Raw genomic sequence first — 12,939 nt, forward strand, 5'->3', positions numbered from 1 at the left:
TATATTCATGGCATGTCTAATACTGAAGGTATGCTAAGCTTTCCATCTGTCCCTTTTCATTTTGAGCAGCATCAAGTAGACCAGTTTAACAATTGAGAAACAATTTATCTTAGAGGCAATGTGTAGCGAAAGGTGCTGCCTTGTTCGCCACACTTTGGTCAGAGAGGAGTTTTTCTTCCGGATTGTATGAAAACTGTGTTTCTTACACAGCTATACTGTAGATTGAAACATTTACCGTGGGGATATTGTGTGTGTGTGTGTGTGTGTGTGTGTGTGTGTGTGTGTGTGTTCATGAACTTGCGCATGCTTGTCTGAACATATCAAAGGAGAACACAACACATCACAATTTCCGTCTGAGAAGTCAACCGTCAAATCTTTAACTCATCCCAGCTTCGCGGGACAACAGAGGGAAGCCCTGATGGAACCCATGTGTGAGGACACAAAAATGTCCCCCACACACACACACGCACACGCACACACACACGCACACACACACGCATAAATTTGTTTATTGACTTGACGTCCGCCTTTAGACTGCAGGGTGGCACGACGCTGAAAGGGACATTATTTAACAAAGAAATTTGTGCTACATTTTGAATTCATACATGTAAATTGTTTCTGACCAACCACAGCATGTACATAAAGCACAACCCTGGAAATACAAGAACTGGAAACTTCTGTACGCTACAGCATCAAATGGCCGACAAAGATGAACACAGCCGTATTTATAGCAGATTTAAGATCAATTCAGGACAAGTAACTTACATTATAGGCAACCAAAAACAAGCTTCAAACATCACTGTGTTGATATCTCTCTTTCTCTCTGAAGGCTTTAACATAGTTTAAACTTGTCAATGGCGAAATTAAACAACTCACTAGATGAACAGTTTCCTTTTTTTGCTTTTTAACCGTCTTGATGAAGTTTCACAGTATAGTATAAATGAAAACTGCAAGTGGAACTTTTTTGTTCTAAACAGTCACATTAATTGAAAAGTCTGACATTAAACTCACAAACGTTTAACTTGTTTAGGTCTCAAATAGGAAATATACTTTAAAAAAGTTGAGTTTGGCTTCAGCTGAGGGAAGAAAGTGGTCCAACTTTACATCTGGACACTCAAAGCTGTATTTCTATAAAACCTTATGAAGAGACAATGGTCGCTGGAGATCAACAGGTGAACCACAAACATGGTCAGGAAATAATTAAAGGAGGCAGTAACTTCACCGTTGATGCTGCTTCCCTTCTCCCCCCTTTAATTCGTGACACTGCCTGACGTCTGAGGCATGCTGATAAATGTGACACACGAGGACGACAGGTCACTTCAGGGCAGGTGGGGCAAAGCCTGCTTATTATCACAGCTCGATGAAGTTTAAAGACAAACAGGCCTGTGAAAGACCCTGAATTCACTAAATCTCTCTGAGAATCCAGGTGGAGATAAATGGCGTAACATTTCCATAAATCAAACTGACACAGTAATTAAAAAGGGAGGATGATTTTTCAGAAGGCCCTCAGGCTCCAGACTCTTATCTGTGTTTGACTGTTATCAGCAGCTCGTTCTCCAAGATGAGGAAATTGGAGGTTAGAGAAGCTCAACCCTGACGAACGATTATTTGTGTCTTACTAAAAATCAAATTCTTCGAGGTCCAGTCGCGCCTAGAGAACGAAGTCTTGGTTATAATGAGATTAAAGTGTTTGCAACTTTTAAACTTTTCTGACCTTCTATCTACTGCAGAATACGTAACATTCTGAAACTGTCAGACATTCTGAAACTATCACACATTTTAAGACTTTTCTCCAGTAGTAAGAAAAACAGCAGGACCTTGAATGCAGTCATAAAAAAAATGAAAAAGATTCAAAATGTTGCACTTTTATTCAAAATCTTCCCCTCTTACATGTTAGTTTTTTTCTCTCCACAGTTTCTTTAATGAGCGACCACGGGTCATAGTTTTAATCTTTTTGTGGTTACCTTCATTAAGACACATTCTTAAAACTCCTAGAATAACACAAAATACTGTACACAACTCTGTGAACGGTTTATGAATGAATGTGGAAATGGACAAACTTTTTCTCTTCTTCACCTCATAAATAAATCAAAGTAGCTGATGCAGACTGGATGCTCCTCAAAGGGTAATCTCTGTCTGTTTTTTTCCTCTGAGTGTTCCACTTATCTTTGCTCCAGACAGGCACAAATTGAGTTGGTTTTCAGCAAATTTGCTATTCTTGCCATGTAGATTAAGCTCCAGCAATGTGATCTGAATTTCCAGCAGTCGTCTCACATCACGAGATGTCTGAAGCTGTTAAGTGTCTAAATTGCTCTCTCTCTCTCTCTCTGACACACACACACTCAGACTCTCCTTCTCTCACACACAGACGCACACACATGCAAGGAAAGAAAATGAGGGAAGCGTTCTGTTTACAGCTGCTTTGTGAAACTCAATTACACAGCCAATTGAGAATGTGGCTGTTTCTCAGATTTGTGCGATGTGTTCCTGACCTAAATAGGATTGCCGTTCCCAGGGAAGCCTCAACAACTGCAAACATTTACTAGATTGACAGACAAGAAAAACAGTCCACACACACACATGCACATCTGGAGCGCTGCTTTCCTCATTCATATTTGCTGAGTGTTTTCCTGCGCGGTCCCCCCTTGTGTTGCTGCCCCCGGACCCCTCCGATGAGGTGAGGTAAGATCTGGAGCCACAGCGCTATGCCATCTGGATAGACGTTCTCATGCACACGTACAGATATACTCTTGTCATAACCCACACTGACAAACACCTGGACCTGGTTACTGGACTCAGAGGGAGAGACCAATATTGTGTGCATGCCTGTGTGTATAAGTGGGGTGTATGGGGAATACTGGGCTGTAGGTTATTCAGTGCTGGAGGCTGTTTTGAGGTTCATTTTATTATTTTTTTTTTCCTGCTTTTAGAGCCCTTGAAAGGAGGCCCACTCAACAAAGACTCCCCAAAAAAATCAAAGTTAAGCCACTGCTACTACAATATTGAGCCTCCTTCTTGTTAAACACCATAACTGTGGCATGGTCTCATCATCTTCAAAATACGTCTGTATGGATTCATCTGGACAAAATCTGCTCATAAACAGGCTTATATCTCATTTTAGTGGTAATCATGATCACAATTAGTATGTTTGACATTTTAGCACGTGCATAAACTTAAATGCTCAAATAGGAAAGAGGACCTTTCTTCAGTCCCTGCAAATTAAAATCACTTCAACAACAAACACGTTTGAACAAGAATTTAGTAAAAACAAGTGGGGTAGGGTCTGTCCACTTGAATATACACAGCAAAGCACATTTATGTTCAGAATCTATTAAATGAGAGCATTTTGTAGTCGTTCTGCATTTTCTTCACCTCTATACATGGGGTTTATTGACTGTTCAGTTAGGACACAGGCTTTTTGTCTTGTATGCAAACATCTGATTTACTTAAAACAGGTAAAGTAGCACATGGGTGCCAACATTATAGATATAAAACAGAATCCTCTGGCTTCAGGATAACTATATTCACTGAATGTCACACGTGCTGATAGAGCGAGGTCCAGACTGTAAACAGCGTCAAGCAGCCAGCAGCCAGCGTCTGTCAAGCTTTTCCAAGGGGAAACGGGAATCCGGCAAAATTCACTTTTACTCAGAGATAGGCGCGATAGTTTGAGTTTTCTAAATCCAGTGTAAAGTTTGCTCACCTCGTCGTGTTTTCCCGGTTCAGAGACGAAAAGCAGCAACAGCAGCAGCAGAGCGGTACTCCGGTAAGACCAGCCTCCGTCTGCGTCCCGTGCGAGAGTGATTCTCTCACCCCCCCCCCCCCGTCTCTCTCTCTCTCTCTCTCTCTCTCTCTCTCTCTCTCTCTCTCTCTCTCTCTCTCTCTCTCTCTCTCTCTCTCTCTCTCTCCCCCACACACACACACGCACACACACGACTCTAAAAGTCACTGAGCTGTATGAGGGCTGATTCATGCCATTGGAGAAGGAGGAGGTATTAAGAGGAGAAAAGTAAAATCTGAGTGAGCAGGGGTGTTTCTAGACCCCCTGGGGGTCCTAGGCAAGAGGGACTATGGGGCCTCTCGTGCCCATGTATCATGATGAATGAAGTCCAGGACGAAGGATCAGCAAAGAAATACTAATATAATATTAATATCGGTGAAAATTTTGTCATAATCCGTGCCATAGTTTGGAAGTTACATTGTTAACAGACAGACAGACGAACAGACAGATGTACAGACAAACAAACCATGACGATGACATTACCTCCGCTGGCAGAGGTAAATATGTGCTCTAAGTTTGTCATACCACAGAAGTCTGTTGTTAACCACGCTGTCAAATAATGTGAATGATTTTACACTTTATTAATGTGTTTTGAAGAAAATGGTTGAAATCACTTTGCACGGATTTAGCTAACTTTTCTGGTGCTTGGTGGTGGATGACTGGGAGTTTGGGAAAGTCCCTTGGACAAACTGGGACTAACTTCTTTATAATGTAACACAAATAGCTTACACAGACCGGTAAATTTACTGGTAAATTTGTCTGGTGCACTGCTGCTATGGAACTGGGAGGACTCAAACAGGTCTGCAAGCCTCTCACTTACCTGTCAATCCAAAAAAAAAAAAAAGGGGGGGGGGGTGCAATCTTTCATTATCATCCATCATCCATTCAGCTCTGTGAAACTCCTGTGTATATTTTTTGTTTCTCACATTTTTCTATTATATTGTACATATGTGTCTGTCCTAACTGTATATTTAAATTATTTTTAATTTATATATGCTATTGTTATCATAGTGTACATATGTACCCGTTTTAAAAGCATATTTAAATTATATTTAATTTATATCTGTTACTGTATATCTGTTATTTATTTAATTATATCTGTCTTAGATTTATATGTAAATTATTAATTCATATCTGTTAGTTTATATCTGTTATTTAATTATATCTGTCTTCAATTTCTATTTAAATTATATTTAATTATATCAGTTAGCTTACATCTGTTATTTAATTATGTCTATCCTAAATTTATATTTGAATTATATTAAATTTTTCTATGTATGGTTGGGCTTTTTAAATTTCACATTTCACATTTCTATTCCAATCTAAATTATTCAAATGTGTCTGTGTGATAACATGAGACAAGGCACCAATCAAATTTGATTTGTAACTGTAGATAGCATTTCTACATTTGCAAAAGAATAATGAAACACAATAGATGTATGGCAATAGATATCTGTACTTCCATTTAAAAACTGCCTTTGAATGATCAGGACTCTATGGCTGTAGCTCTGTCACTTCACGTGACTCACTTTGCAGCAATATGGTTCCTTCTTTCTGTATGAAAATGTCATTTAGAACCTTGCTGACTGAGGAGTTTGCAACAATGTATCGTTTTAAATGACGTCATCATCTAATTTGGCCTAGATATGCAAATGAGCCTTGATACAAACTACAAGATGACAGAAACCATTAATAAGTGAGGAGTTGGCAACAATGTGTCAGTTTTAAAGGTCTTTTGTTGTTGTTTTTAAACACAATAAAGTGCATCATATTTAATTTAATCATTTAATGTAAATATTAACCTTTCAAAATATGCACTTTCATTTAAATCATTTTGACACTGTAACATGTAAAGCACAACTCACCATTCAGTTCAATTCAGAATCAATAAGGTTCCTTCTTTCTTTGCACAAACTTCATGTCAGCTCAGGTGGACTTCGCAGGAGGAAAAACCAGGCTGAAAGCAGTGAATTACTGTTTCATAGCAGCAGCGCACCAGACAAGTCTAGTCGGTGCAGTTGTTTTTTTGTTTTTTTTTTTGTTTTTTTTGTAATGCATGCAGACAACAGTTCACTACAAACATTAGCAATGACGTGGACATGGACATTTGTATCAACAGACTGCAAAGTTGGATTGCCATTACGGGTGACTATCGACTATAAAACTACCCAGTAGCAGGAGAATATCAACTGGGATTCATGCCAATCTGGAGGCCTCCATTGCTGTTATTGTCAATTTACTTGTAAATGGACAGAAGACGTTTTTTAGCATGGCCCTGGTGTGCAGTAGCAGCATTCCTGCACTCTGCAAGGACACAGCCTCGAGCAATTTCATAGTGTCTTTTTCAGAGTCAAACCATTTTACATGATGTCCACCTTGGGAACCATTTCCAAAAGCTGTTTTTATTGGTTCTGAGCACCTTTGTCATGCAAAGGGATGCCCAAAATGCAAAGAAAATTCTGCATTTTCACTTGAAATTGTTGCCAGGTAAAATGAAAACAGGACACTTGACCCGACCTCAAGATATTTAAATTATTCTTGAATTCCACTCAACAATGCCTTCTACCTTTATGTATAAAAATCTGCAGTATAACACATTGGTATTTCCATATACCCTAACAAAAAAAAAAAAAAAAAATCTAACATTATTCTTACTAAGATGTCTTATCTCTCTTTGAACATAAATGGAAGAAAAACAACTTGTATATGACAGAAAAAACAAAATAGTTCCACCTTTAGTTTTCATATTCATGTGAGTTCTGAAATCTGCGCCACTTGTATTTCTTTTCCAGCTTTGTATCCAACTGACTCATATTTGTCTCATACCGTCAGTTATCTGTACAGTGTTATAGGACAAGTCTTCTGCAATCGAATTGAAACATCCTAAACATTAAACCCACTTTGCTGTGAAGTGCTTTCTGCATTCGAATGTTTTCCCATTTGTACATAAAAGTAGCTTGTGTTCCCGTAGCCGTCCACAACTGCGTGGAGGATGTGGTAATGGTGAGTGGCGCTGTACTCTAATAACCACTTTATGGGTTTCTGTCCCTGGCGTCAGTCACGTCCTCTCACTGCAGCATGCCTCTGTTTCTGTCTGTCTGTCTGTGCGGACTTCTCAGCAGCGCAGACGTGTTGAAATCTCCATTTCACACTTCTTATGTTGGAATCTCCAGCACCACCGTGTTACATCTGAAGCGAAATATAGTGTGTTTACAACAGTTAGACAGATTCAGACTGACAGAAAAGACAGCAGGCAAAGAATCACAGAATTATTCTTTTGTGGGTGAAAGAATATGGAATTTATTAAATAACATCAATCATTTTAATGATAAATTCAAAGATGAAACATTCTTTTGTTTCCATCTCCACATCATGTCGCCTTATTTCTCATCCATTGAAAAGTAAAACACCATCAAATTTGCAGTAGAAAAACAAGATAAAACAAAAAAACATCCAATAGCTTCACTTCGCCTCTAGAAACTATATGAATCTAAAGAGTTACATTTTCAGATCACATATTTCTCCCTTTCTACACAAAATTAAATACACAGCTCATTTTACATCAAGTCAAAAGGAGCTAGTTATTTATTAAAAGCAAACCGAGTGGATCTTATTGCAAATGCATTTCTTTTAAATCATGCTTGAGGTAAAATAAATAAAAATAGAAATAGGATTGATGAGACTGGATGGCAACGAGTGTATAATATATGTTCCTGTCTCTGCTGAGGGCATGACCACACAGCAGGCAGAAATACACAAATAGACACATTCATCAGGCATTATATTATCTTCTGAAGATTCTATCTCAAGTGCTTTATCTATAAATCATGATTCGAAATATAGATTTGCGTTTCCAATGTTTTTAATGAAGTCATTGACATTACAAACAAAATTATACTAAAAGAACATAAAACTCCCTTACAATAGACAGTTTCAAAAACTGAAGGAAATAAGGAAGCTGCTTTAAGCATCATTGTGGGCACACAGCCCTGCCATCATTCAGCCAAAATGTTAATGCATTGCTAATGTAATAGTTGTTCTTTGTAAAATGATTTTGTGAAATTTGACAGCAAAGAACGAAAAAAAAACATACAAAAAATGGCTGACTTGGTAATGCTTTAAAATTACATTGAACTCTTCATTTTCTTCACAATTTAACACACCAAATTCTCTGAAACACAAATGACTGTTAACAACATAACTGATAACATCCTTGTCCTGAACTGAATTGATAGAGTATTCAAATATATAATTGCATTTCGACACATTTCTGGTACATTTCTAATAGTGTGTGATTAAATAAGATGAAACAGATCATGTGCTTTATAGTAGTTCAATGCAATACCTAAAATTAGTAGAAAACGCACCGTTATTAGACTGTAGGAGTTTTACTTTCAGTTGCGAGAGCACATCGATAATAAAATACAAGCAGGTGAAATCAACATATTTCTTTGACTGACAACCAGTCCCCCTTACCTGCCATTCTTATTGCTTATGCTGGTTAAAGGAACCACCAGCCTGCAGAAATTAAAACTGCTGGTCGGGATGGTCACACTATGGTTTCAATGAAAGGCCTTCCCAACACACCGGAGGAAACAAAGTGGGCAACAGAGGCGTCAGCGCTGTCGACCCTTCATATCTTAAATGTGTGAGCATGTTTCTTGCAGAGAGGTTTGTCCTTCTTAGAGAAGAACCTCTGGCCTTCAAGTGTTGTACAGCACACCTGGAAAAGGAAAAAAAAAACATATTGGCATGAGTATATGAAGAAAAACTATAAAGCATAGTAGCATGGTTGCATGGGCCTTAAGATTAAACAGATTAAACACCAATCTGACTAAAATTGCATCATGTAAACAGTCATGTCTGATTAGATTGGCTCTATCAGAATGAAATCGAAGGAGGTGCTGTAACCCAGTTTATGATCTGATTGATTTTAAACAGCACATTTAACTGATTTCCACTGCTTTGTGAACATCGCTTGTGTAACATCGAGATGTGATGGTTTATAGAAGGTCACAGAAGTTGTTCCAGTTAAAATCCAGATATTTAAAATCTAAAACCCTACAACAAAGAAGCCTACTTAAAAACGGTTTTGCAATACGTCAGGTGTGCTCTGAGCTGTGCAGTTTGGGGTGTGCTCTATTTTGCAGCTTCACTTACAGCACAAATGAAGCAGGTGTCATGCCAGGTGTAACCAAGGGCTTCCAGAAACTTGTCTCCAGCCTCGATGGGGAACTCACAGCCGTGGCAGCCAGTCCCGAACAAACTGTAAAAGTCTTTTCACAACAAAGAAACATAGCACCCATCAAAAAAACTGAAAAAAAAAAAAAAAAAAAAAATACAGTCGTGTCATGTCAAACAAATATAAATGAAGCAGCAAATGAACCTTGTGTGACTGGGAATTAGGACAGTCCTAATTAAATTTTAACACTAAACCTCAAATGAAATGAGCGAACGCTGACTGGCAACAAACGGCTATTTGTGTCTTTCCATCCACACAGTTGTGTGACTCTGTGTTTTCCATTCTTGCTTGAAAAGTATCCATTGGAGGTAGTCAGCATCCAATCAGCACACTGTACATTAATCTGGTACCCACACAAAATCCCACACATGTTGTCTTGAGTCCTTGAATGTGCTTTCACAGGCCCACAGGTAGTGGGCTAGTGAGGAAAACGCTGACACACAACAACATGTAACCCACACGAGTCCCAGCACTGCTTTCAAGTGGTGTTCACAGCTGAGTGTGTCTCACAATTCATTTCAGGCCAGTGCTGCAGAAAACTACATTATTGGCAATAAGAAAACTGAATTACAGACTCAGTGAATCTATTCATTCATTCTTGTCTTAACTACAGTCAATTAGGGTTGAAATGAAACTGGATGAGAGGCAAAGGTAGCAAATCAATAACAATTACTGTCAAATTGACATTTGATTCTGTCTTTGTAATAAACAATACATCTATGGTAGCAAATCACTCTATTATAATGTTTATGATTGCTTTTTAAAATAGATTTCAGCTTAGTATTGGTTATCAGTCACATTTCATGGTGAGAATATCTTCTTTTAGTGAGAGTTTCAAGACCTCTCTCCACAGGTTCCAGTGATGAATACCGTGGGGTTTTTTTTTGCTTGCCCTTTAGATTAAAATGTGATTTAAAAATGGCCAGTAAGTGTGTGAAGGCCTGTTTCATGGGATCTGCACCTGTCCAGGATGTTCCCTGCCCTTTGCCCACACACGGAGGGAATCAGCCCCAAACTGAACTCAAACTCCACAGCTGGAATCATCGTTACAGAAGATGGATGGATGGATTTCAGCTTTATATTTGCCACATACAGAATTCTGCATCAAATTCCTGAAAACAAGCTCCAAGGGTGTTTTGTTATACCTACACTTAGGGTGCTTCACAAACACCCAACTTGGCTCACCTTGCTCACAGTATGGTTCTCCGTCTTCCAGGTGGAAAGTGTTATTTCTGATTGGCTGCTGACAGTAAGCACACAGGAAGCAGTAGACATGCCACGTCTGTTTGAGGGCGTTTATCACCTCCTGTGTGGACGAACGAACAAAGACGTGAATTAGAAGCATGTTCCAGTCATGTACTGTAGGCTCTTCTGTGTGTTTTAAATGAGGAATTACTGAGAATTCAGGAGGCAGCTTTTGAAAAAAATACAACCATTCTTAGCACACATTAGCTGAGGCAAGAAATTCATCAACGACATCCTTCTTTGTCACCTCTTTTTTCACCCAACAGTCTCCTGTCTCAATTAAATATGACCTTTTTCCCTTGCGGAGCCGCATGACCCAGCTTAAAACAGACAGACTGATTTTTTTTTTCCCACCCTGAAACTGTGAGAACGAGACAGGACAGGGAATCAATGAAAAGTTGGTGGGCTGGAGTAAAATGAAGGATTAGGAGAGAGGGAGTGAGAAAACAGGTTAATAAGAAGCCGTAAGCTGGTTGAAGATGTGTGAGAAACGGAGGGTTGAAAGGGATCGAAAGTAAAGAGGTTAGAACACGTGAGGGATGAACGTCAGAGCTGCTGTGAGGGCAGAGATTTCAGCTCTCTGACACACACCGACTTCAAGCAGCACCTGCAGCCTCTAGGCCTCTAAGCCTAATTCTCCTAACACCCAAATGTATGATACATTCCTGAGACACCACACACATTCCTTTACATCTGCAACTTTTCCTTTTCATTATTTTCTCCCAGGTCGTTTAAGATAGAACAGACATTGAGTCTTTGACGAAGGAATACATTTCTTTAAACATCAAGCAATCCGGTCAACACTTCTAGAGAGACATCAGTGAACACTAGAAATGACACCAGTCTTGCTGTAAATTGTTGTAGGAGAATGAGAGCTTTAATTGCACTGCTCATTCAGCTATCGTGCCAGTAGTGATTCACAGTTCAGTTACTGGACATTTTAAAATACAGTCATTAACAGCTGTTGGGCTCATTGGACAACAAAATGATAATTAGAGATTCCACTGAAATATGTTAAGTCTTTATGGGTCGGAAACAGCTGTTTGAATTCTGGATTTAGGCAACAGATAATTCTATGATTTTAATCAATTTGCATTTCACTTGAAATAAATTAAACAATGAAAATATGGAATTTAGGAAAATAACTAGAATTTTCACCGCCTAATTAAAATATGAGGAGAAATAGCCCTGGCCCCCCAGAAGTCTCTGCTGCGCTCCCTCCAAAAGCTCACAAGGGCCCCCTGGGGGAGGCTCCCTCCACACTGTGACAACCACTATTATTTCATAGAGAATGTGTTTTCTATGTGTTTCTCTCTTTTCCTGGACACAAAAGAGTCTAAGAAAGAAAATAAAGAAGAAAGTCATAAGGTGGATTGCATAGGTTCACCTTAAACGCTCTAGAATAAGTATCATAGCTGGTCCCTAAGCAATAAGTTTATCCAGAGTTCATACATATATATATATATATATATATATATATATATATATATATATATATATATATATATATATATATATATATATATATATGTGTGTGTGTGTGTGTGTATGTATATATATGTATGTGTGTGTGTGTGTGTGTATATATATGTGTGTGTATATATACACACACACACACACATATATATATATATATATATATATATATATATATATATATATATATATATATATATATATATATATATATATATATATATATATATATATATATGTGTGTGTGTATATTCACAGTTATATTCTGTTACATTACAGTGTTTATGATCTGATGGATGAACTCACCCCCAGTATCTTGTTCTGGCAACGGCTGCATGTTGGAGCAAAGAAGTCTTCATAACAGTGTTCGCAGTAGACACATCCACGCTCCTCCACGAAGCCGATGTCCGCCAAGGATGTTCGGCAGTGGGCACAGTTAAATTCATCCTTATGCCATGACTTCCCCATTGCCACCAGGAACGGCCCTCTTAAAACAAACACGGAGAGAGAGAGAGACAAGCACACAACATTTTGTCATAAATACACACACAAAAAGTGCTACTTCAGTTCAACATCACATGATGTCTACAAGAAGAGGGAAAATGGAGCAAAAGACAGAATAATAAATACATGATCTTAATAAAGTTGATTCATTTTCACATTAATTCTGCATGGCTGAACTCAATATTCACTTACAGCACTTTTCTTACAAAATAGTAAAATAATACACCAGAAAGTGCTTTACAGTCCTCTGTCTAGTCTTCTCGGATGATTAAGTGATGTGGAAAAACAAGAGATACTAAATTACTCCACACAATGGCTGCGCTTTATCAGAGCTCACTGTGATAGTGCTGCCTGAGCCAGTAACCATTACCATGTGAGCAACCCTATCCTCGCTGATATGTGAGGCTAGGCGACACAAACCAAGAGATAAAGCTCAGGTCGGGGCACTCGGCTGCTGAGGAGAGTCTGTACTTTTAAGAAAGACTGAGACGAGGTGATAACAAGACAAAACTTTTAAGAGGACAGTAAATGCAACAGTTTTTTCAAAGGCATTTGAAGGGGAATTTAGCTGTAAGATCGAGAGAGATTTGCATTGAAAGTACATTAAAGGACACAATTAATCAAAAACCACAAGAAAATGACTTCAAAAAGTAAAACCGAAATTCAAAATGATAGATTGAAAAGTACATAT

General features: G+C 38.5%; 2 protein-coding genes across 4 annotated transcripts in view; both read right to left on the reverse strand.

The window, feature by feature from the left end:
- Positions 1 to 3,793, reverse strand: part of bmpr1ba (bone morphogenetic protein receptor, type IBa) — a 57,183-nt gene extending 53,390 nt beyond the window's left edge. The window contains exon 1 of the mRNA XM_030105029.1: positions 3,704 to 3,793. The gene's annotated coding sequence lies outside the window, so the exon portion shown is untranslated. The remainder of the gene's footprint in view (positions 1 to 3,703) is intronic.
- A 3,276-nt stretch (positions 3,794 to 7,069) lies between these two features.
- Positions 7,070 to 12,939, reverse strand: part of pdlim5a (PDZ and LIM domain 5a) — a 61,075-nt gene continuing 55,205 nt past the window's right edge. For all 3 annotated transcript variants that reach the window (XM_030105370.1, XM_030105369.1, XM_030105368.1), the window contains 4 exons: positions 12,051 to 12,231; positions 10,209 to 10,329; positions 8,942 to 9,057; positions 7,070 to 8,504 (listed from right to left, as the gene is read on the reverse strand). In XM_030105370.1, coding sequence (XP_029961230.1) covers positions 8,415 to 8,504; positions 8,942 to 9,057; positions 10,209 to 10,329; positions 12,051 to 12,231 — 508 coding nt within the window. In that variant the 3' untranslated portion in view covers positions 7,070 to 8,414. The remainder of the gene's footprint in view (positions 8,505 to 8,941; positions 9,058 to 10,208; positions 10,330 to 12,050; positions 12,232 to 12,939) is intronic.

This window comes from Salarias fasciatus, chromosome 12, assembly GCF_902148845.1.
Source record: "Salarias fasciatus chromosome 12, fSalaFa1.1, whole genome shotgun sequence".
In the NCBI taxonomy this organism is placed as follows: domain Eukaryota; kingdom Metazoa; phylum Chordata; class Actinopteri; order Blenniiformes; family Blenniidae; genus Salarias; species Salarias fasciatus.